This window comes from Pogona vitticeps, chromosome 5, assembly GCF_051106095.1.
Source record: "Pogona vitticeps strain Pit_001003342236 chromosome 5, PviZW2.1, whole genome shotgun sequence".
Classification (NCBI taxonomy): domain Eukaryota; kingdom Metazoa; phylum Chordata; class Lepidosauria; order Squamata; family Agamidae; genus Pogona; species Pogona vitticeps.
In genome coordinates, this window is record NC_135787.1 from 155,030,596 (window position 1) to 155,057,375 (window position 26,780).

The 26,780-nt window shown below is 39.5% G+C and overlaps 1 protein-coding gene across 1 annotated transcript in view; it reads right to left on the reverse strand.

The window, feature by feature from the left end:
• Positions 1–26,780, reverse strand: part of DCN (decorin) — a 40,951-nt gene that overhangs the window by 6,900 nt on the left and 7,271 nt on the right. The window contains exons 3-6 of the mRNA XM_020777412.3: positions 11,637–11,749; positions 4,034–4,247; positions 3,290–3,403; positions 1,606–1,699 (exon numbers count right to left, since the gene is read on the reverse strand). Of these exons, the coding sequence (XP_020633071.3) occupies positions 1,606–1,699; positions 3,290–3,403; positions 4,034–4,247; positions 11,637–11,749 (535 nt within the window). The remainder of the gene's footprint in view (positions 1–1,605; positions 1,700–3,289; positions 3,404–4,033; positions 4,248–11,636; positions 11,750–26,780) is intronic.

Below are 26,780 nucleotides of genomic sequence, written 5' to 3' on the forward strand. Positions count from 1 at the left end.
CCTAGCAAACCAATTTTATTGTTAAACCTTGGCAAACTGCAGAGTGATCAGATGCTGGAACTGTTAGTGTCTGATGCCATGTTTTCTCTGGGGATGTTATAAGGACCAATATACGTAATTTTAAGAACACCTAGCAAGGAATGACAAGCCACAGCTATTTCAAAGCCAAGAGATAAGAGACAACAGAACACATAGGATGGGCAGGGCTGAATTAATTCTTATTTATGCAGCAAATCTAGTCTGCCTCTATGCCACCAGTAGTGGTTTTCAGGATGGTGATCAGCAAAGAGTAGTGAAAATTATCACAGTGAAGAGATTTTAAAAATTCCACTAAAAATAAAAGTGAAGAATAATTTAAAAACAACAGCAAATGTCCAAAGGGAAGTAAAAAGCAACACTATAAAAATGTAGGTTCTAACTGCAGATATCAGCATGTATGCTTTTTTATCACTGTTTCTTGAAACATCCCATAAGCCATGATGTTTTCTTCTGTTACAAATTCATTAGTCTGTTTAAAAAAAATATACCCAATACCATGTCCAGCTGGCCGTTGTCTGTAAAATATCAGTATGATTGGAATGAAGCTGGATTAGTGAGTTAAAGGGAGGAAAAGTTTAGCATAAAACAAACTGGAAAGTACTATTTGAACTTTGGTCTTTTTTGGTTTGTTTATTATATGTTTAAGACTGATCTCAAGAACAAAGAATATCTAGTTGCCAAAGCTCCATCTCCCTTCCACACACAGCATTTAAATTTCAACCACAAGCAAGTAGACCCTTTGGGGCCCTGGTTTTTGCTTTTTGTTGTTTTCATATCAACAGTTCTCACTGTTATGCTGGCATTATGTTTATATCGTTCAACATTTGTCTCTGAAACTGAAAGAAAATGTGGTTAAAGCATATAACTTTCTCCACAAAGTGTATCATTTCCCACTACTATATAAGAGTTTCATTGTACTTCGAGCAGCCTATGGTTATAACTATTGGAATTATGCTGAATTTGTAGTACCAGCTTGCATTTAAAATTAGATGATAATACAACATTTTAATATATCTCTACTTTTTGCTGCAGCTAGAGGGACCTGTTGAACTAGAATACCAATATACGTGTGTGTGTGTGTTTGTGTGTGTGTGTCTGTGTGTGTAATGCTTTCTGAGAAGCAACATGGAATAATATAACCATTTATGGAATTTGAAAGAACCAGCAAAAGAAAGAAACAGTAAGAATGGTTTCTTTACTGACTTGTTTTGTGTAAAGACTTATGCATATATCTATTCCACTCTCCACTTAGATCTTGACTAAATACATACAATTGTTCATGAATTTAGTGGATTTTCAGTCCACCTTGGGTCAAATGAAACAAAGGAAAAATAATACAAAGTTGTAAAGCTAATTAATGTAGTTATCATGCAAGTTTCTGAGGTTCACCCTGCCTAACGAACTCATTACTTCTCCTTTTCAAGTCTGCTGCTGTGCTTGGCAGCATTAGGCATGGTTCAAACCCAATGATCCTGAAACTCAAGACAAAATGAACTGTGGCAGCTGAAGGTGTTGTGGGCTACTAGTAGTATGCAACAGGAATTTATATATATAAAAAATGATTACTTAGCCAAATGGACGAGTCCATTTAGACTATCTGCATCCAGTTTGTTGATTTTGTTCCCATCAAGATGAAGTTCTGTCAGTGATGTGGGAAGACCTGCAATAAAATATGGCCCAGAGATAGATTTCTAATTAGATGTGACAACTAGGGTTGGTTTTCTTATTACATTCATTGGCAAAATTTCTAAGATTAGTGCTTCTCTAACAGTACAGCGCTATTATATGCATTTTTCAAGTTATTAGAGCAACTATTCTTCATGACAATTTTCTTATATCTCTTAGCATTAATATGGTATAGGGTTAGCAATGAATCACACTGCACCATATAAGGGAGAAGTATATTTACTCTCTACTCCACGTTCTTGCCACAATATGATATAGTGATGTGAGAAGAATGTTCAGCTAAAACCAAATGTTACTTTTGGATTACCTCTTCCAGCAGCACCCATACCTATGCTAATGTAAACATTCTAGGAGTTGTCATCTGAAAAATAATGTTTCTGGGTGAATTTCAATGGCCTTGCAGTTGGAAGAGTTAAAGAAAGAATTTTTGTGTTCTGTTTTTGGGTGCTGAATGTATGTCTAAACAACAGTTAATTTAGAAGTTATGGCAACATACATGTGAAAGCTGCCTTCTGCTGAGTTAGCCCACTGGTTTGTCTTCACCATTACTGATTACTCTATAAGATTTTGTAGGATAGAAGAATCAATTCTGGAACAGACCAAATGTGTATCTAATCCAACTTTGTTTCTCACAGTGGCCAGTCAGATAACCATATGGGAAACCCACAAATAGGATGTCGTTGCAATATACCATTTTTCCACTTGTGTTCCTCAGGAACTGGAATACCAAGCTGGGTTTCCCTGACATCCTGGAGGTTGCATATAGCCACTGTGACCAGAAGCCATTATTACCCATCAATCTAAATCAAATTGTTAGCCCCAGCTGCAGGATACCTACTGAATACATAGCTAAATGTTAAGTCAACAATTATATAAGTCACATTCATTCAGTGGGGCTAGCAATTGGTTTTAGGCCTGTCTGTTTCTGAACTGGCATTAATTGTATTATATAAGTCACATTCATTCAGTGGGGCCACCAATTGGTTTTAGGCTCGTCTGTTTCTGAACTGGCATTAATTATGATCCTACTTCTGAGATTCTTCCAACAGGAATGCTGGGGAATAGATTTGAGCCTTTTGCACATATTATACTAGAGACCTCAGTTCCTGAGCTATAAATCTTACAGTGAAAATATTTTTAGTCAATGATTTCACAAGATGAGCTGGGGGTGGGGGGAAGAATGTTCCATTGTTAAATTCATCCCTTTAGAGTAGATGCAGAAGAAAATGTCCAAGTTACCTGAGAAGGAAAGTTTTTGCCATTGCAACAGCTGAGGGTTGTGTGAGTTGAGGATGTGGATTCTGCAAGCCCTTTTGGGAGAGGTAGTGCACAAAGAGAAGCATTGCATAAACTCTTTTTATAGAAACTTTTCCAGTGTGAATTTGATTGTCCCATTTCAGGGGGAAAGAAGCAAGTTCTCCACTATAGAAACTGTCCCCAGGGAACATCTCTTTTTCCTCTGCCAAAGAGGATGATGACCCCTTCCTTTAAGGGGAGTAAAGAGGAAGGAGTAAAGGAGGTCACTTAGTCTCAATATGTGTGTTCTCCAAAGCAATGGCCTTACCTTTAGGGATACTAGTTATATTAGTATCTGAAATACGGATATAAGAGAGTTTCTTCATTCCTTGAAAGGCTCCATTTTCTATACCTGCGCTTTTTAATGGGTTGGTGCCCAGTTCTAGTAAGAAAAAGCAAAGAAACATGTACATGAGTTTTATAATCATTAACAGTAAAATAATTATTAAATAACATGTGACCCTTCTCATTTAGCTAATTTCCTTAATGATGGATTAACTGCATAGCATTTTGCACAGATTATGGGTTTCACCCATTCAACACCCCCAGTGAGCTGCCACGGTGGAGTGGGGATTTGAACCCAGGCCTTCTGAGTCCTAATCTGCCACTCTATCCACTATGCCACAGTGGGTACCATAAGTTTAAAATGTACTTACTGCAAATTATCCTTTGACAATAGATAAGATTTTAAAAAGTGTTTATTTAACATTCCACAGTAAATAAGTGCTCCAATGGAAAAATCTGATTATCTAATCGTACATGGACCCATCAATTTCAATACATGAGAACTTTAGTATTTATTGACCTCTGTATGAACTACAACACATATACACCCAAATACATCCTCTTGCCTTTTCACACAGAACCACTCATAGCTGTGTCATCCCAGTCCAAGCAAACAGTCTTCCCTAGTCTGGGTTTTGTCAAATTCCACTGAAATATTGCACTATGTTTCCTCCAATATAGTATTTTTATAAATCTTATTTATGAAAAACAAAAAAACAATGCCTACCTACAACAATCATATTGTTCAGTCCACTGAAGACAACTTTCCTTAGTTTTGTGATTTCATTTTCATGTGCCCGGAGCTCCTGTAAGCTTTTGGGCATATTCTCTGGAAGTTCCTTTAGGTTGTTCTTGGAAAGATAAAGCCTCTCCAGTTTCTTCAGTGGAGCAAAAGCTCCTGGACTGATTTTGCTGATTTTGTTGTTCACAAGGATCAATGCCTATCAAGCAGGTAACAATAAAAGAAAATAAGATGTTGAGGTCACATAAACAGACTGTTGAGGGAAGTTACAAACTTTCACTTGAAGCTTAATTGTCCATGGGTTGTTCTAGATTAGAGATGGGCATGAACTGGCTCATCTAGGACTGTCAAGGTAGAAGCACAGGTCCTGCTCCCCTTCCCTGCCTCCTCAGCCAATCAACAACTCACCGGGCCCAGCTTCCTTGCTTTTTCCATCTCCTTGGGTAATCTCCCAGTCATAAGCAAGAACACAGACTTCTCCACCCCGCCATTTTATCTGAGTGGGAGATCACGTTGGTGAGTGGCTGATGGAGCCAGAGGAGGCAGGGAAGAGGAGCAGCAGGAACTGAGATGAACTGGGATGAAACGGTTCATGCCCATCTCTAGTCTCAGTTTTGTTATAGGAAAGTCACCACAGCTTATTATGATCAGTAGGAGTTTGCTGCCCCTGATTATAATTTAAATTCTGGTTTTCACAAGGTGTGGCAAACCATAATTTGCATAACACTTCTGTTTTTGAACAAAGCACTTGTCTGCTCCCTTAGTGTAGCTAAACCTACATACATAGCAAGCACTACAGGACAGACTAATTGATCACAGAGAGACAAACAACATATCAAGTGCTACAACTTTTCCTAATTCATGTGATAAGGCAGCAGTGCTCAGATTTTCCAATATAGCGTATTGTGCAGAATTATGCAAAGAACATAAACATATGTAGATTTTCTCCAAGAGCAACAAAAAAATGGTGCCAGCATATCTCAACAGCTCACACTGAGGGGGAAAAAAAATTAAGTTTTCACATTTATCCTCTATGACAAATCAGGTCAAGATTTCCATCTCTGCTGAAAACTCATTCCCTGCTGTATTGTGGGTTTTGGTGTTAAACATGCTGTGAGAAAATCCTGAGCACGAATAGAAAGATTTATATGTCAGCCATGTCTATGTGTCTTGGCCAAACAGGAACTACTAAATTCGATACAAGGCTATACCATGCTAGTTGATTAGCAAGTCTTTGTACATACAGATATAGAAATATAACTTATGCTACAGTAGCTGAGGACAAACCTGATACCTCAAGTGGCGCAACAAGCTTGGATTTTCTCTGGGATATCATTTGAACTCAGATCTTGTCATTGCAACCGAGGGTCCAAATGACTTTTGGACTCTTCTGTTTTCCCAGCCCACCCCACCAACCTGAAGAAGGGTCTCAATAGATCCTGAAAGTTCACCTGTGTTTAATATTTAGTGGCACAATAAAATTATAGCCCACTCTTTTCAAACTTTTACATGGACTACATTACTTTTTTTCATTAGATTTATATACTGTAGAACATTCAGGACTCCACTTTTGAATGGCGGGTCAGGAACAAAACATAGTGGGGTTTTTTATATTTTAAAACTAACTGCATACTATCAGTGCTGCCAAAAAGTGCTCAGTTTACATAGATTCAGAACTATTACTTTGTATAACAATTGCCATGCCAAAAATTTTTAAAAAACCTCAAAGAAATCAATATCTGACACAAATTACTTGTGAGCAGAATGAAGTAAAGACCATCTCAAGTCACAGGGGAAATGGTGCCTTCCCCAGATAACATGTTTGCTTGGGTTTAGTCCTGAATTTATTTTCAATATCAATTCTGAATTCTAGTCTCAGAAATGCATATGAACATATGCTCTCTCTTCATCACTGAGCAACTATGTATTTGTTTATTTTATTTTTATCCCACCTTTCTCCCTTCGCTTAATCAGTCTTATTGCCTATTGAGCCCTTATTGCCCACTTAAGCATCAAACTGCACTTTCACTGACACACATGAATATATTTATTCTGTGGTCGCTACAAGGAAAACCAAGTCTACATGGTAAGACTCTTATGCAAATGTTCACCACTGGAGTTTCTTTATTATTGTTATTCATCATATCGTGTCCCCAGCATCCTTACAGCCAAAGAACATCCCTTCTCCACTCAAATTCACTCCACTTGGAAGAGCTGTGTTCACAAGTTCATTATTCCTCTTTGGTTCTCTGACTTCAGAGAAGCTCCACATTTTTCTAGCTTTCCCTTCCCACTTAGGGTTATGTTTGTAGTAAGAGCTCAGCCCAGAAAAATGTTTTCACTCAGTCTTTACAGATCCACTCCCACTACACAACAACACACCCTCCTTTCCAACTGCATAGGCTAGTTGAATTCCTCCAAAAGAAACATTCCTCAGTTGTGAGTTGTTTGACACTAACTTTAGTGGCCCATTCTGTTCTCCCTGGTGGCACAGCACTTCTGCTAGGAAACAGGACACATGAAGATGTCTCACATCATGCACATTGGCCTCCTGACAGCTGTCCAAACACTCCTAAGTGAAATTCTTCAGAGGAACTGCTCAGATTTTGATGGTTGATTTTAAAAATCAATCGGCTACCATTATAGTTCCAAGGCACAAAAAGCAGTTATATACTGCTATTCTTTCTTTTTTTTTTTGAAAGTAACTGGTTTTGGAAGGTAAATCTGAATACTATGAGCTGCTGCTGTTACTCTATTTCCATCTACGTTGTTACCTGAACATCCACAACAGAGCACAGGGCTGTACTAAGAGACAAGGACAGACTGGTATTAGAATCAAGTTACTTTCTTTATCTGCTATTTACAGGAGCCACACTTCCTATGACAATAAAAATAACTTCCATGGTGCAGTGGTTAAACTGCAGAAGCGAAATCTAATGGAAAAGCAATGAGTGGAAAGTGGAGGTTTCAAATGTTGTACTTGCTTTCAGAGAAACCCACATCTTCTGCATTCTGATAGGTACCCTACCAAACAGTTGATGTCATAGAAATGTCTTCCATCTCTCACACACATCGCAGTTTCCCTCCATCTCCATTTCTACCTGGCACATGCACTGTTTGTCACAAACTTCACCACTACCACTAAAACATATAGACTGCACCCCCAAGTCAGTGTGGTCAACAGAGAAGACTTAGAGCCTTCCCAGGCTGGCCACTTCAGTATGGGCTGGATCAGGCTACAAAGGATCTGTTGAGGTCAGGAAAGAGGACTAATGTATCGTTTGGCATGCTCCTCCCATCCAAATGGCAAACAGCCCTTTGTAGACCTATCTGTTGTCAATTAAGCACTTGCCCTGATTGTCTGTGAAGAATCAGGGGAAACAATTCTTTTTATGTCTAATAATTCCTGGCTGATGCAATTAATCACTTCATTTAATTTAAAAATATATATATTTACCTGTCTGTGTATTGCCAATTGAGAGACTGCTCGCAGCCAATGCACAGACAGGCAAAGACAATAATAACAATTTAAACAAAGTCATTCATTGCATCAGCAATGATCTGACAGATGTACAGAATAATTTCACTTCCCCTGACACTTTGCAGATGAGCCAGAAAGGGTTCAATTTCTGAAGGGTTCAATTTCAGAAACGGACACTGGGAAGAGATTCAAGGCTTTAGTTTGATCACCTCCAGGTGACCACACTCAGTGGAAATGGACTCAACTTGAGCCCTCCAACCTGACCTAAAACAGAAGAGCCCCTTGACAGATGTTCAAAAAGGTGCAGGTTGGGGTAAATTGATCTGCTCCAGTGTGGGTACTGGAAAAAAGAGTCGACCAGCCCAACAGTCCACCAAACAGCAAGACAAATGCCCATGTGGGGCTTAAACCCAGTCCTCTTGGGCTAAACCCTAGCCACCTAGACCAACAGTTGGCATGTTAAACCTACTGTTTATGTGAACTTTACTTCCTTCTTTTTATCTGTTTTCTTTTAAATCTTATTAAATTTGTGAGAGTAAATATATGTATACTAAATATATGCTTTGAGGGTTTTGTGATAGCAATAATTCCAGGACCTTATTTATTTTTTCAATCACAGCACAGCTGTAGACAACGTGCACTCACTAAATGCATTATCCCGTTGCAAAAGTGGGGGGGACAGGACACCAGATGCCTCATCTGTCTCTGTTTTGATTTCCAGCCCTTCTAAATGCTTTCATAATTAAACTTACGCCAAATGTCTTTGCAACTAGCAGGAGTAAAAACAGAACATTTACAGAAATAAAAAAAAAAAGTATAAACAGCTGTAGAGACAGAACGCATTGAAGAAAAGCCAAGCCAAGAGGGTGAAGCTATCCTTGTGAACAGTTTATGTGTTGTGTGTTGTCTCCCCGGAGCATTTGATTTCCTGTTCATCATCAGTAAAACAGGAGGTATGTTTTACAGATGGCTCCACTGTGTATATGATAACATTGTATGGTTTCAATTTTGTATTCTAGCCAGGAGTGGCCAGATTTGTGAGTAGAAAAGTTCATTCCCAGTTTAATAGTACTAGCAAGAAGCCTCCCTCCCACCCACCCAGAAAAAAAAATTGCTGTTCAGCTATGGGAGTATTTCTAGATAACTAAAAGATTACTTATTGAATCTCTTTTACGTTATCATTGTTAGCCATTTTGATCATTTTAAAGAAAGGGCAGGAAGTAAAATGGTTGAATAAATAAATTAAAACATAAATAAGTGTATGTTGGAATGACCCACTAAAAGGCTCCAAATTAGCAAAAAGAAAGCAAATTTTCTATTCATTTCAGTAGCTGCTTTTGGCATTAATGCTGCTATCACAACTTTTAGTTTTACTGAGAATGGTTATGTACTGCTGCATGAACCATCGGAGCTGAATTCCCCAGTTTCTAGCCAGAATTATTGCTCTGGTATGGGCCTTCATGTCATTGCAATTTGCTAAGAGTTCCTCCTGCAATCAATAGATGATGCCTGGAACATCAGGCATTTTCTGAGAACAGTATGTTTGACAGAGACAAAATGGCAGAATATTAGCCCCATTTTGTTTGTGCTGGTCTTCAATGCAACTTGAAGCTGTACTTTCGATTTGAAGTTGCTCCCAAAACAAAAAGCAGCTAACACTGGGTAGCATTACATTTCCGGACACTGTGTTTTGTCATAGGTTCTCCTGTCTTTGGGATACTCAGACTGGGGAAAGCAACCTGGAATCTATGACTTAATAGTTTGCCACAGGAGAAAACTTGATCCTGTTCAATCAGTATTCCTGTTCTTCTTATTATTATTTTGGTATTTGAATGCATGTATTTACTGTGCAGGCTGACCACTGAAGAATTGATGCTTTTGAACTGTGGTGGTGGAGGAGACTTTTGAGAGTCCCCTGGACTGCAAGGAGATGAAACGGATCCATTCTTAAGGAAATCAACCCTGAGTGCTCACTGGAAGGACAGACTCTGAAGCTGAGGCTCCAATACTTTAGCCATCTCATGAGAAGAGAAGACTCCCTGGAAAAGACCCTGATGCTGGGAAAGTGTGAAGGCAAGAGGAGAAGGGGACGATAGAGGATGAGATGGTTGGACAGTGTCATCGAAGCTACAAACATGACTTTGACCAAACTCTGGGAGGCAGTGGAAGACAGAAGGGCCTGGCGTGCTCTGGTCCATGGGGTCACAAAGAGTTGGACGTGACTTAATGACTAAACAATTTACTGTGACATTTGTGTCTGCAAGTATGTGTGTGTGTGGGGGGGGTGAGTGTTACTTGATTATATAAGAGAAGCACTGATCTCTCAAGCATCTAGGCATGCACCTTGGATTTCCTGCTTCTGCAGAGAGCTGGGCTCAAGGACCCTTGGAGTCTGTTCCAGCTCTACAATTCAATTCTGTGGTTTGCTTCCAGGGCTTCTTGGCACAGGCTCAAGGGAGATTTGTCCCTAGATATTTGAACTTACTTTCAGCTGCAGCTGTTTGACATAAAAGTTAAATAAACAACAGACTTTAGTATTTCACCCTTGCACTTTTTCTGGCCATTTGTTCTACAGTACATACATAACAGGTTTGCACTCCATCAGGGCAGCAGGTGATTACCAATGGGACAGAAATGTGTGCTGTTAGACAAGTTTTCAGTGCAGTTATTTGTACCACAGCTCTAGAATTTTAGCAACAATGCAACTTCTTAAATTCAACATAAACATTGCATATGTGTTTCCTGATGGATACATGTCTGATGACCCAAGATTACCAGTCCACCAGGTTGCACCCACCTGGTCTTTAAAGAGTAGATGAGTTAGGGTTCTGGAAAAATAGGACATTTCCCTTGCCTTCCTACATCGATGCTGTGCTGCTGCCTATTGGGGAGGAAGCAGTGTCACTACCTATCCTCTTTCTTCTCATTCTCCAGTGCACAGGCAGCAATTGTGCTGCTGGAGAATGTGACTGCCACTCATGCCAGAAGCTCAAAGGAGACAGCATACAACCAGTTAAGCGCACAACAGCCTCCGTTCACACTCCTGCTGCCACAGACAATTACAAGTTATGTCCACTGTGCAACTATATAAGTTTAGAAGACATTGTTTCTTATGATACCTCTGTAGAGATTATGAACTGAGTGAATCAGGTCCTCCCACAGCTCCACATAGTCCCAGCCCCAGAAAGCTGGACCATAAAAAAAAGACTGAGTTTGTGCTCTCCAAACAAGCAGCCAGTTCTGAAATGTACAAATCCAGTGGCACCTTGCAGGTCCCTGCACAATCTGTTGTATCTGTTTATCACTTTTCTTCATACTGAGATAGAACTGGCTAACTAAAATCAAAATAATCTCAATTTCAAAATTTCAGTCATTTTTTAATCCTTACATACCATTTTTTTGTGTATGCATTTTTTGACATAAAGTAAATAATAGCTTCCTTCATAGTAATTCTAAAATTAAGGTACTCAGAAGTTTAATTCAGCATCCTTTGGATGACACAGTTTAGTTCAAATCAAGTGACCAAATGTGCTGTGGAAACAGTGCTCTTAAAGCACTGTTACATGATCCAAGGCTGTAAGAAACACCACAAATTTCCATAGCAAGTTCATGAAGTATGGAAGTGAAAAATGTGGGCAAATATGACTTTAAACACTCCCACACAGGTTTCTAGGAAGTATAGGCCAAGGTGATTTAACAGCTAAGTATACCTAGATGCATATATACATTATGACACATAAAATATTTCAACTCTGATTTAAAAAATAAGTTTTTTGAGCCTCTTGTTCTCCTTGATCCTTATCCTGAAAGAAAAAGTGATTATTTTACAACCAATCTCTGAACTGGTATTGCAGACCATATTAGAAGTCCAAACTAGCTGAAAGAAAGAAGATACCTTTTTACATAGTCTCTTAAATGTTCTCACCACTTAATTTTTTAAAACGTTTTTTAAAATAGTAGAGCTGATATTTATGAGAAACCTACAGATGTTGTGTCAGTATTCCCTAGAGAAATATAATCTAGAAATGAATCAGAAAACGTAGCATGAAGACAGGCCTAGAACAGGTTTGTGTTTCTAGAATAGATAGGCATTCCACCAGAACTTACATGAAGATTCTTCAGATTTTTGAAATCTCCATCCTTTATTTCGGTGATTTTGTTGTTTTGCAGGTCCAGGAGGGTAGTATCTGAGGGAAGATCCCTTGGAACTTTAGTCAGACCTTAATGGGAAGAGAAAAATAAGCTCTTCAGTGAAAGAAGAAACATGCCTAAAAGAAAGACATGGGTTATCATTCATTCATTCATTCATTCATTCATTCATTCATTCATTCATTCATTCATTCATTCATTGCTGTTAAGAGAGCAACCAATTCTAGGCTTTGTAGACAAAGTTTTAAAAAGGACTTCACTTCAAAATCCTCTCAGACAGGGATGTGTATCTTCCCCTGTCTCATTTGTACATAGAAGGAGGACAAATATCAAATAATTTCTCCTTGCCTACAAGTCAATGGGATTTCTTCTGCCAATTCTGATAAGGGTTTTCATATTTATGAGACTGATTCCTGAGCAGATTTTGTTATCATGCAAACTGGTATCTGCTGCTTTGTTGCTTTAACTTTTTCAAAAGTAGAAGCATTGGATAAATCAGGGGTCCCCAACCCCCAGTCTGCAGCGTGGTGGGCTTCCTTGAACTGGGCCGCGGACACTGATCTCTGCTCCCCCACATGCACGGTGGATGTGTTGTGCTTGCGGATGGGTGTGTTGCACTCTCGTGCATGCATACGTGCACCACATGCCCACCTGCGACATGCCCACCCACAAGAGCAGGAGTGCCCCTGCCCCCCCACACATGGAGCCCGCATCCCCCAACTGGTCCATGTTCCGAAAAAGCTTGGGGACCGCTGGGATAGATAGCTTTCATCTTGCACACAGACACATCTAGAAAAAAATGTACAGTTTTGAAAAATATGCATAGAGGTATTCCAGATGAGCATAAAACGCAGTTTAACATGACCAGCTTCTGGACCTCCCTATTACCTGCCTCCCTCCATGTGCCTCAGTTTCCCCAGCAGGAAAATATTGTTTTATTGAGAAATCTTTTTGACAATTGGCTAGCTACTGAGGATGGGACTTATTACCAACTGGGTTTTGTACTTTTTTTAGGGGCATATTTTAAATTGTGTTTTCAGCTATTCTTTCATTTCATGTTAGTGTGAGCTGCCTTCAGTTCCATCTTAGGGAGAAAGGTTAGATATAAATCCAATAATAAATAATTGCATACAGGAATAAATATGCTTTATCCAATGAGGAAAATGTTTTCAAGTAATATGCACAATTTAAAACAAGGATGGGCAGAGTGCGACCTGTAGCCTGCATATGTCCCCGATCTCTGAATGTGGATGTCATCGCATCTGTGCCCCTAACATCTCCCTTTGGAGTAAAAAAGGTGGTGCAGGGTCCTTTTGGGGATTCAGAGGGCATTGTCGTGATGCTCCACACCCATCCCATTTGGGGTCCAGAAAGACTGTCTTCCAAGCTAACAATTATTAGAAAGCCATTTTAGCATGAAGCATAAAAGCGCGCGCGTGCACACACACACACACACACACACACACACACACACACGAGACAAGCAGGTCTCCACCTATTATGCTCAACTCTGATGATCAATTGAAATCTCACAAAAGAGAAAAGCAACCATGTTTGTTACTGCAACATTCCAAAATGCATAGTACACTAGTATCTTTATTGGGATTCTCAGTGTGGTATAGTGGATAGAGTAATGGACTAGGACTCTGTCAGGCTTCAAACCCTCACTCAGCCATGGAAACTCACTGGGAGAGTGGAAATGGTAAAAAGTAGTATCTCAATTACATTGAAAGCCCTGTTAGGGTTACTATAAGTCAATTCCAACTTGTTGGCACAGAACACCAATAGTATCTTTATTAGGCCAGCTCAGGAGTCATTGAAAATGCGCAAGCTTTTGAGATCTCTAGACGTTTTCATCAGGCAGCATGTTACAAACAGTAAGAGGTGGGGAGAGGCAAAGCCTGAGGGTGTTAAACTAGTGAGGTCTCCATAGATAGATTGTGAAAATTAGATGTGGGACAAGGTTGCATGCATTTACATTAAGCTGTAGAAGGTGATCCAGTAGTTTAATATGACTTTTGGAACTACCCCAGGACTCATGGGATGAAGAAACAAACAATCCCCCTTCTGACCCCTACGTAGAACCTTTGCCTTGGCAACATTCCCTCAGTCCCTGTTATACTGAGACATCCTTTTGGCAACTGATGAGTCACTGAGGATGGGACTTATTACCAACTGGATGCTGTACTTTTTAAATTGTGTTTTCCACTGTTTCACATAGGTCTTTTAACTGCCTTTTGAAAGTGGATCTTGGTTTGCATTTTAATTATATTCTTCTTTCATTTGATCTTAGTGTGAGTTGCCTTCAGTTCACACTACAGTGGTTTCTGTAAATGTCAGAAGCAATGATTTCCATTGTAGTCTGAATGGCATATATTAAAATATTGCCACAGCATTAGGAAACCAGCCCTACTCATATTTTCCACCATTCCATTGATATTATCCATCTTAATCTCATCAATTTTCTATTCTCTCCCTATTCAAACAAGTGGTTCCTTTACACAATGTTCAGTTCTGAAGACTAGCAAATCATATTTCAAATCTTCTGCACTTTAATTATGGTCAGTTAGATGCTAAGCTATCATTCTGTATGACAGTCAGGGGCCCAGTCTTGGAAACTGTCCAAATACCAGGTTCTGCTGACTTCAGCACATAAGTGCTTGAAAAAGGCCATGTTTGGATTCAGCTTCTTGTTGTGCACCTGAAGAGAGTAAATTGTATATAATCAGTGTAGACAAACCAAAAACATGCCTCATTTGATTTGTATCCTTCTTCTCCTAAAGTAAACAGTGAAATTATCATTGATTGTAATAAGTGAAACATCAGAGTATAATTAAAGAAAATGTCTAGCATGAGTTTACATTTCAGAGTTTTCTGCAAATCAGTACCTTCATATTGGTCCTTATTTAACATCATATTCAGCTGGTTGGATTTATAAAAATGGAAAACATTTGTAAATGAAACTACATCATCAAAGTCTATCTTCACTTATTTTTGAAATTGAAACAAGAGGGAGGCTGTTTTCAAAAGAATACTTCTTTTGCTTTACCATGAATGCCCAGAGAACATCACACAGTTGGGTTAAAATTAGTTCAAAGGCCATTTTCACTCAAATGTGTAGCTTAGATGAAACAACTGCATTTAAAAGCTATAAATATCCCCAGGTAGTTCCACCCACATTTGCTTCTTTTTGCTATGGCCGAAGTCCGATTCTAAGACCTGAATGAAGGTGAATACATAAGGAGGGGGAATGAACTCTACCTGTTGCCTTCTCGGAGGCACAGAGAGGAATATTCCACATGCACCTTAGATGTTTTTCCATGCCCTCTCCCTAGTAGGTGCCATTTTTCAAAATCAGAAGTGGCCAGAAATCATTTCAGTTTTTGGAAAAAGTCCCCCCACCCTGCAGTCCTAAAATAGCTCAGGAAGTATAGATAAGCCTGGCAAAATTGCTCGTGTGTGTGTGTGTGTGTGTGTGTGTGTGTGTGTGTGTGTGTGTGTGTGTGTGTGTGTGTGTGTGTGTGTGTGTGTGTGTGTGTGTGTGTGTGTGTGTGTGTGTGTGTGTGTGTGTGTGTGTGTGTGTGTGTGTGTGTGTGTGTGCAGCAATGGAAGTTTCCCATTTCTTTTTAATTGTTGCTAATAAATCAGCAATGCTTTGAAATGGCTCTTAATTTTTTAAAAAAGAAAGAAATGTTTGCCTTCCTTCAAGACTTCAAAAGTTGCACAGTCTGCGAATTGGTTTCTAAGTCCAATTTAAAGTGATTGCTTTAATGTGGAAAGCACTAGACATCTTAAGACCTAGTTACCACAAGTAACTTCTGTCATTGTATTGCTCTGCCAGTGCCTTGAAATCAACAGAGGAATTCCTTTAGATTACATTGTCACCTAATAAGATCTTAAGCCAACCTTTTCCATGGTGGCATCCTGTATGTTGAATTCTCCTACAGGTTAGAGTGGCACCAACTTTGCCAGAATTTTTCCACGGGGAGAAACCAGAACTTGTATAATTCCTTTCAAATAGAATTAATTTAAAAACATGCTGATTCAGTAGCAATGTAAGGATGATACCTAATGCCAAGGGAGGCCTGGAAAGAAAAAACAAGAAACCGGGCCTTCTCGGCAGTGGCCCCTCGACTCTGGAACAGTCTCCCACCAGAGATCTGCCTGGCACCCTCGCTGGGTGTTTTTTAGAGCCAGCTTAAGACCTGGCCTTCCCTCCTGCCAATACTTGATTTTTACTTTTCTATGTTAATTTCCATCTATACTTTTTCCATCTTGACTGAAACTAATATTACTGATTTAAATTGTTGTTTTAATTGTTTTATGATATTCCTATTGTAAGCCGCCCAGAGTAGACATGGTCTAAATGGGTGGGATATAAATAAATAAATAAATAAATAAATAAATAAATAAATAAATAAATAAATAAATAAATAAATAAATAAACCTTGCAATCCCACAGGGAAAACAGTGACAATGTAAAAGGTATGTCTAGAAAGTATCAGTGATCTATTATTTGACATTTTTTGAAAATGTGAAACAAGGTTGGAGGTTTAAGAGTGGAATTGAAAGTCTTTAAGCACAGGCCACCTCATCTCAGGGTATTTGGAAGCAAAATGGAAAGCGATGTAATGGAACATATGGGTTACTGCTTATACACTTGCTGGTCAGAGTTCTATCAGTTAGTTATGCCAGCTTAGTTGCAACACAGTGGCAAACTGCTGGTAGTAAGTCAACAATAGGAATCTTAGAACTGCACAGCTGGAAGGGATCTTATGGATCATCAACAGCCTGTCAAGGAGGCACAGTGGGGAATCAAACTCCCTACCAGATACCTAAATAATGGAGTTATCCAGCAAGACACAACTTGTATCCCTAAGTATGCACCATTCGTATGACTTTTTGCATGGTAAGGGATACAAACAGCAACTTGTTAACTAGTGGCAATTTGTCACTGCAATTTACAGCACTGCATTTAATGCCACTGGCCGTTACATCCAAAGTGTGAATTACAGTGTTCTTATACTTCAAATGGTTTTTGTTTTGATTTTACATTGTAAAATAAGTTCAGACTAGAACTTATTTCTATGAGGCCTCTTCCAGATATGGCATTTCTTCTTGAGGGAGCATACAAAGCTGTCTAGTGTATTTAAACCCTATCTTTTGATATGCATATTCTACTTAATGTTAAGATACATTTTTGTGTCACTACAAGTTTATTTAAAATTCTCATTTGCTTACATAACTTTTTGCAAACACACCATGAATGCACAATTCATTCTTGCACAATTCCCTTCCCTGTGGATTTTTAGTAAGTTAAAATATATGAAACAAATCCAGCAACAGGAAGCCATATGGCAATGACTGATTTTCTGGAAAATTTCTTTATTCATTGCTCATAACAAAAATCAGCTTGAAGCTAATGTCCTTTGTCTTTTCTATCTTTGTAACAATACATGTTGCAATGGTTTTACAAATTTAATTTTGTATGTTTGGAAAATTGCCCAAGTTCAGCATACTAACTTTTGACTTCAAAAGAGGAAACATCTCAAAAATGAGGGGATTAATTTAAATAAAGTTGAAAGTGGTATGGAACTCCCTATCCAATGGTGCAGTTCCCCCCACCCACCCACCCCATGATAGCAGAATAAAAACTTCATACCCCACTTCCATTATGCTGCATAGAAAACCCTGACATTTTCATCCTGTGTTTTGTAAGACCAAAACCCAATTCCGTATGGATTCCCAGTCTTCTGGAGCAAATGCTTAGGGTACGTGGGGACTGCAGGCAGAGTGTGTGTATCATCATATCTCACAGAAGCAACAGAATACAGTGGAAGTATATCATTAGCTCCTGTTCTCAGCTAGAATGTATGTCATGTTGATCAGGAAAGGTACTGCCAAGTTCCACAGGTCACAATTATGGTTAATCAGCAGCATCAAAAAGCTATTAGATGATAAAACTGAGGGCATCATTCAGAAAGTGGAAACTGATTGGATAAGAAAAGGACCACAAATTTGCATTTAAAAAAAATGCAGGCAAGCAATAAAGATTTTTTTTTTTTAAGGATTTAAAGGCACATGCCACCTGGACCAACAATCAAAACATCCAAAGCATCCCATATGTTTATAGTTAAGCATGTGATTGAAAAGGGAGTTAAAGTAATTAAAGAAGTTACGGAGAACATAGAAGTTGAGTGAATTATTGTGTCTATTTTCTGCAACAGTTATTGATCAGATATTTTCAGGAAAAAGTCTGGGGAATCACAGGAAATAGCAGTGAAAAATGATAAAGTCCTTGCCTTTCTGGCAAATTGAAAACAAACTTTCAAAGGCTGAAAAGTTTCTGAAAGGGGGACTAAAATAATAAGAGGATTGCAGTACTGTCTTGCAGTACTAAGAGTCAACCAGTGAAGGCAAAAGATTCAGGGCAGATAGAGGAAAGTACTTCTTCCAGCAGCATATAGTTCAATAATGGTATTCCACAAGGTGTAATGAGGGCCACCAGCTTGGCCTGCTATAACAAGTCACTGGAAAAACTCCTGCAGGGTAACGCCATCACTGTTTCCTAGTATTTACGACAAGGAACACCAATAGCTGCAGAACTTGAGTCAGAGGCTGCTACGGTGTCCAAGTCCTGTCTGAGGTATACTGTTGACTATTAAGTGGACAGACTACTGGTCTAAATCAGCCTTTGGTCTGAATCAGCACATTCTTACAATTTATCTTTAACATATGATGCAAATAATCAGACCTTTGATCGCATATTGTGACATCACGTTCTCAACTTAAGACATTGAAATACTGTTTAATGTGTTGGAATAAAATAAACAATGTGTGTGTGCCTGCAAGTCAGTTCTGACTTATGGTGACCCTTTTCAGAGTTTTCTAGCTAGAAAGTACTCAGAAGTGGTTTACTGTTCCCTTCTTCTAAGGACAACCTGGGACTGTGCAATTTACCCAAGACCATACAGACCAGCTCTTTTCCCCAGAGGCACTGTGGGGATTTGAACTCCCAATATTTGGGATCACAGCCAGGTAGCTAAACCACTGAGTTGTAATCTGTTTTGCCTACAACTCTTGGGATTCTTTGTCTCTCCTCACCCCACATCATTTTTGTTGATTTAGGCTGTCTTGATTTCATGAGCTTCAAAGAGGAATCTTCAAGCTGAACAAGATTTCCTACCTTCACAGGCAAACAAGACAGACAGTGCTATTTTTCTTGTCAGAATTCACAGAATTTGCTCAGACTCTCACTGCGTAAGACTAGCTTTCTTTCCCTTTAAGAAATGTATCCTGGAGAGAAGAGACAAATGTGGTGCCACAGTGTTCTGTCCCAGACCCAGCAATTTTCAACTTCCTCATAATTGATTTGAATGAGTCTTGTTGACCACAAGCTTAGCAGGCAACAAAAAAGGATATCATTATCAATAAAAAAAATCTTAGAAGTGCAGACATGGAAAGAACCCTATGGACCATCAAGTCCAGCTCCTGTCGAGGAGGTATAGTGAGGAATTGACCTCTCAGCCTTTAGCTCCACAGCCAGACAGCTGCTGTACTCCGTAGCATTGACAGAAGTATTGTCAAGATCAATCGAAATAGTAGCACTATTCTCTTCTCTTTTGGTCAGACCTCATGTGAAATCCTGTCCAGCTCTTGACACTACTGTCATCAGCAATTTGAAATGTGTCCAGAGGAAGACATCCAGGATTGTAAAAGGTCTGGAAACCAAGACCTATGGGTAATAGCTGAAGGATCTGCTAATACATAGCCTGGAAAAGAGAAGGCTGTGAGGCGATATGATAGCCATGTTCAAATATTATGTGTAAATAAATAAATAAATAAATAAATAAATAAATAAATAAATAAATAAATAGAGATAGATAGATAGATAGATAGATAGATAGATAGATAGATAGATAGATAGATAGATAGATAGATAGATAGATAGATAGATAGATAGATAGATAGATAGATAGATAGATAGATAGATATAACTTGGGTCCAGGCTATCTCTCTGAATGAACCTGCCTTGCTTTTAAGATAATCGAGCCTTTTATTCTTGGTCTTACCACCCTCAAAGCCTTCTTTACTGCTCTGTCCAGGAGGTTGGACTGACCCCCTCTCCTTTTGCTTTTTTTCCGTAAGTAGGAGAATAACTTTCTCTTCAGGCAAGGTTTTTCTCACTGCCTAAAAACAAACAAACTGGGCTATTGTGTTTTTGTTATTCATTTTAATATGTTTTTAGAACTATTTTTATTTACCAATTTTTATATTATATCTAGTTAATTGTCTTTTAATGCTGCAATAATTTATTTCAATAGGGTTTGTTTTACTATTGTAAGTTGCCTTGGATTCTCTTGAGGAGAAAAGCAGGGAATCAATATTTGAGAGAGAGAGAGAGAGAGGGACAGGCAGGCAGGCAGGCACACGCGCGCACACACAAACACACACACACACACACAGAGAGACTTGATTGCTAATATATTGGAAATCTCCAAAAAGGAATTTTTAAGTCGGAAGTTCATAAATATTAGCTTAATGAAGTAGACAGGCAGCTGTTATTGTAAACTGTTCTATGATATGGGAAGGTACGCACACAAAAACTGTAAACACACAAACACACACACAGAGGTGCATGCATGCACACACACAAGGTTTATTTGACTCTTCATTGGTTCAAGAGTAGAGATGGTGATGAATATAAAAACAGATCAGCTTTTTTGACAAAAACAGCCAATTCATTAAATATTTGTCGATTCATAGTCATCAAATTTCAAGTCCTGATGAATACGGATTGACAAATATTTTCCCGTTTTCATTCATCCTTCATAAATTGGGAAAACAAACATTCGGCCTACCAGCTGCCAATCAAGTCATTGGCAGGCCGATAGGCAGCCAGCCACCCCCACAGCCAGCCACCCCCACAGCATACCCCAACCCTGTCCTCTCCCCACCCCTTTCCTCTCCCCACCTTGTCCCCACCAGCACTCCCTTACCATAATTGCCGCTGCTGCCCCTGAGGTCTCCATCTAACCCTTAAGGCAGGCTAAGGGAATCCAGGCTGCCCTTTGCAAAGATGGCAGCTGCAGCTTCCCTACCCTAAATGAAGCCACAGCTTTACATGCCATGGCTGCAGAGGCCAAATGGAGAAGTTGGCGGTGGAGATTATGGTGTTAGCGGGGGTGGGGTGGAAGGGGGTGGTGGGGTGTGTGGCAGCGGGTGGGTGGCGCTTCATGAGTCATCACCTTTTGGCCACTCACGAAGCTGGCGACTCACCAAAATAGTGAGTCATCCCCATCTCTATTCAAGAGCTATCCCAAATCAATTAAATGCTGTAACACTTGGCTGAAGTTTTGTTCAAGCCAGATTCTTACAATCCATGGCTTTTGACTCGAATCACAATGACATCATGCGTGAGAATCAGTATACTTCTATCTGGCAGCTGGATTGATGGGGTAAAATAAAATGCAAGAGTGAGTTGGGGGAAAGAAACAATAATAAAATCCATGATGAAAATTGAGTCTCCACCCAAATTGTTAAGCTGTGAAGTAGATATTAAGAAGGTTGTGAAGCTCAGCCAAACAACTAGTCAAGTATAGCTTCATGTTTGACCATTTATTCCAGAGAGAATTCAAACATAAATAATATAAGTGGGAATAGAAATATGGTAATATTATCTTGTTCTAACCTTGCACACAAGGGAAGAGGAAGTCTGGATAATAGTCCAGTGGAGATGTTACAGCATCGCATAATTAAATTAGTCAGAATGTGGGGCCTCTTACAACTGGCACATAGCAATAGTTCATGGTGTGGGAAGTCCAGGTTCACTCATTTGGCCATGCTAGTGATTTAGAATGAAACAATATGATTCTAAGCATGAGCAATGCATATTATATACCCGAGAGATAAAATGCATTCATATATTGAACCTTTAAATGGAAACTGTATATTTGTGGAACTCCATCTAAACAGAACACCTGTGAAGCATATTTGTATACTTCAGAACTTCATTCTTTCAAATCTTTGGGCTTACTTAGGAACGAAATCTAATTATTTCTTTCTATACACCTCAGGAAGCATTTTTTATTCTTGTAGTTTGACAGTGTGACTACATAGTGAGAGAAATGTGAATTCACTTACTGAGAAGTCATCGTGGGAAATTTGGGTTTCTCCAGGTTTGTTCATGTTAACTAGCCACAGAGGGAGGAGGAAATTGGCTAAACAGTCTTGTTTGCAGCTTGTTAACATAGCTCTCTTCTATGTGATTTTCACCCACTGCAGACGTTTAATATGAATGCCTAAGGATATGCAACCATTTGACTTGAAGAAATATGACATCTTACTGTAATATTAATCTGTTTAAGGAAACACTTGTTTTTCCTCCAAAGGCATATACCTTCGGTTTAAAATTAAACACGGAAGTTCACAGTACATATCAAAAAGCCCTGCCTCATTCAAAACATGGGCACATTGATGCTCTCTTCTCAAACGTTAACTTCCATGTTAAATAAATATGGGATGAGATCCACTCTTTCATTCCCGAAAGAGAGAGAGAGAGAGAGAGAGAACTACCTCTGCCTACCCAAGACTAAATCATTAACGATAAGATTTCATTCTCTTAAATACGGATCAATTAGATCAGTGGTCGGGGAACAGGGTAAATTACCCCAAATGGGGTAAAAGTGAAAATCTTGGGGGTAATGAGCAGAGTGCTAACCCCCTCCCTCCCTCCCACCCCCACCCTCTGCAGCCAAATCTCAAATTGTAAGCCACCTCTCCCTGTTACTTTTTCGGTTGCAGCAGGGCACTTGTAAATCCTCCGTTCTTTCAGAGATCGGAGATAAGCCTGCTTAATTGGTTACAGCTGAGGATTAGCCCCAGACAATCAATCAATCCGGGGCTTCTGAATGACTGCTTCCTCCGAAAATGACTGCAAGCAAGCAGGAGGCGGGAAAGGATCAAAGTGAAGGAAGGTGCGAGAGACCGAAGGCTTCATCAAGCTTATTTAAATGTATGGAGAAAATGGATAGATAGAGGGTGTGAGGGAGAGAGAGAGAGAGAGAGAGAGAGAGAGAGAGAGAGAGAGACTGACTCAAAACTATGAAAAAGAACAGGCAAGTAAAAGAGAAAGGGGGAAAGGGTGGCTTTTTAAGGTGCTGTCTAGGTTTATCATTGCTTTCCTTCCAAAAAGCAGGGGGTCCTTGAATTCCGTGGCTGCTGTCACCCTCTATAGTGATCATGGAGCCCAAGAAAGTAAAATCTGTCACTGCCTCCATATCTTCCCTTTCTATTTGCCATGATCTTAGTTGTTTTGATGTTGAGCTTCAGACCATTTTTTGCGCTCTCCTCTTTCACCCTCATTAAGAGGTTCTTTAAGTCCTCCTCACTTTCTGCCATGCTTTTGCATAGTCAATGAAGCAGAAGTAGATGTTTTTCTGGAACTCTCTGGCTTTCTCCATAATCCAGCACATGTTAGCAATTTGGTCTCTAGTTCTTCTGCCCCTTCAAAATCCAGCTTGTACTTCTGGGAGTTCTTGGTCCACATACTGCTGAAGCCTACCTTGTAGGATTTTGAGCATAACCTTGCTAGCATGTGAAATGAGTGCAATTGTACAGTAGTTGGAGCATTCTTTGGCACTTCCCTTCTTTGGGATTGGGATGTAGACCGATCTTTTCCAATCCTCTGGCCACTGCTGAGTTTTCCATTGATTATGATTTAAAAAAGCACACTGGTCCTTTGATATTGGGCTCTGGCACCAGGGTTGGTGACATGACCTTTGGCCTGGTTTGTTCCTTTTTGCACACCACACATAGAATGATTAAAGTGGTAGGGAAAGCCCCCCCCCCAATTCTGCATTGGCTGTCTCTAGCAAACATGTCATTTCTAGCACCACTCTTGCAGCCACTGATGATGATTAAATCCTCTGCGAGTTAGCAAAAATTTAATGCAACTTGCTAGGCACGTTGGACACCTTACTACTCCCTATATCACACCATGGCTGGTGTGTTCCAGCAAAAATAGTGCACATCTTTATCAAATTTGGTGGATCCTGCTAGTTCGGTACACAGCCTGTGTAGATTCAATAATATTTTGAATTCAAATAATGTATGATTTCCTTCCTTTCAAATCAAGGGGGTAATGTTGGTGTATATAAATTTGGGGGGGGGGGGGAAGGTAAAAAAGTTCTCTGACCCCTGAATTAGATTCATAGAATCATACAAAAGTGAAGTTGGAAGGGGTCTACAAGGCCATCAACTCCAACGCCCTGCTCAATGCCGGAATACAATCAAAGCATATCTCCCAGGTGATTATCTAAGCCTCCAGTGTTGGAGCACTCACCAACTCCCGGGGTAACTGGTTCCACTGTCATACTGATGTAACAGTTAGGAAATTTTTCCTGATATTCAACCAAAACCCGGCTTCCTTTAACTTGAGCCCATTGTTGTGTGTCCTGCACTCTGGCAGGATCAAGAACAGATCTTCTCCCTCCTCTATATGACAGCGTTTCAAATATTTGAAAAGTGTGATCATATCACCCCTCAGTCTTCTTTTCTCAAGGCTAAACATGCCCAATTCTTTCAGCCTTTCCTCATATGGCTTGATTTCCAGCTCCCTGATTATCCTTGTCGCCCTCCTCTGAACTTTTTCCAATTTGTTAGCATCCTTCTTGATGTGTGGTATCCAGAACTGGAAACAATACTCAAATGAGACCTAACCAGTGCTGAATAGAGGGGGACATGACCTTGTGGGATTTGGAAATTATGCTTCTATTAATGTAGCCTAAAATAACATTTGCCTTCCTTGTAGCCACATCACACTGTTGGCTCATATTTAGCTTGTGATCTACAACAATTCCAAGATCCTTCTCACTCATAGTTTTGCTGAGCCAGGTATCCCTCATCTTGTAACTGTGCAATTGGTTTCTTTTTCCAAGGTGCAGGACTTTGCACTTATCGCTGTTTAATTCCATTCTGTTGCTTTGGCCCAGTGCTCCATCCTATCAAAGTCATTTTGAATTTTGTTTGCTATTCTGCCCAATTTGGTATCATCTGCAAATTTGACAAGCATTCCCTGCACTCACTCATTCAAGTCATTAATAAAAATATTGAACAGCTCCAGGCCCAGGGCTGAGCCTTAAAGTACCTCAATAGTTACTTCCTCCTAGTTAGAGAAGGACTCATTAATCATCACCCTCTGAGTACGATTCTATAGCCAGTTGTATATTCACCTGGCACTTGATCTATCCAGCCCACACCTAGTTAGCTTGCTAATCAGGATATCATGGGGCACTTTGTCAAAAGCTTTGCTGAAGTCAAGATATACTGCATTTACAGCATTTCCTCTGTCTATCTGGGAGCTGACCTGATCAAAAAATGAGATCAAATTAGTTTCGCAGGATTTGTTCTTGACAAATCCATGTTGGCTCCTAGTTATTACTGCATTGTTTTCTAGGTGCTTGCACAATGACCACTTTATAACTGTTCCAGAATTTTGCCTGGGATTGATGTCAGGCTGACTGGCCTGTAGTTCCCAGGTTCCTCTTTTTTTTTGCCATTTTTTAAAGATAGGGACAACATTGGCCCTCCTCCAATCCTCCAGCATTTCACCCATTTCCCATAATTTCAAGAAAACAATGGATAGTTATTTTCAGCCAGTTTCTTCAGTACTCAGTTCATCTGGCTCTGGAGATTTGAATGCATTCAAGGTGGTATTTCTTGACTATTTGTTTATCTATCTCCAGCTACAATTTGTTCGGAAGTTCATAGTCTGTCCTATGGCAAAAGACTGAACTAAAATAGGAATTGAGCACCTCTGCCTTTTCTTTGTACTTTGTTACCATTTTTCCATCTCCATTGTGGAGCTGTGCCACTATGTCTTTTGTTTGTCTTTTGCTACTCACATACCTGAATAATGTTTTTTTAATATTGCTTTTAGTGTCTCTGGCTTTTTTTGGTGTCTTTAGTTCTGCTTTTATTGCTTTTAGTGTCTCTAGCTAAGCTCAGCTCATTCTCAGCCTTTGCCCTCCTAATGCCATCCCTGCATCCAGATTAGGTCACAAGATAATAGAGCTGTGGACAGATCTGCAGTGCAGAACTGCTGTTTACAGATGTTGGTACTATCAAAGCCTATGCTGTGTTTCAGCTGTTCCATACCACTGTGTGATTATGCTATGGTTTTCACACTCAGATACAAAAGTGCACTAATGTGCCTAATTATAAATCAAGTAAATAATCAACAGCAGCATCACAAACTCACTGTGAAAAGGAGCTTCTCCAAACCAGTTCTAGCTGGATTTTTCTTCTTCTTTTAATTCATTCATAAAAGATTGGGAGTTGTCATTTAAGCATTCAGGTCCAACCTACAAAGCAGAATGAGCTACAAGTCTCCCTCAGTAGGCTACCCCTTATTTGTTAATTTACCTCAACTAGCACTTACTGTCTCAGTATGTTCGCTCAGAGACTTTGGTAATGAGAAAGAATAAAATGTTTCCATTTACTTACCATTATCCATAGGTAAAAACAAGCACCATATTGTGTGAAAATGTTACATTGATGAGCTTAACTGATAAACTAACTTCATTACTGATTAATTGACTGGTTACATAGCTGACAGAACACTTAACTCTGTCTTCAGACTCTGTAACTCTAGCATTGACAGAACAACAACTGGAAAAATGGGGGGGGGAGAGAATCTGAGGAAGAGAGGGAACTCTTGGCTGCTCCTGGGTTAACTGACATTCACCCCAGTCCAGAAAGATCCTTCACAGCCAAAACCTCTCAAAGGCATCATATGTAAGTTGCAGTGCATCCAACATTCTTCACAGTCTATTTTGGTAAAAAGCTCAAGCAGAGACTTTAAGCTTTCACAAGATAGGAGGTTTGAGATGCAGAAGTGCCATATCCATATCCATGAATAACAGGCAAGATAGAAGGTTACTAAAAAGAACAGAAAAGAAAAAGGTCCCTACCATTCATTATAGAGGAAACAATCATAGCTAGAAGCACTATATAATTTTTAAATAGTTAAATTTAACAAGGCAAAATGATAAAAAGTTTAAAATTTCAGGGCTATATCCAATTGTTTATCTCCAATTAGAG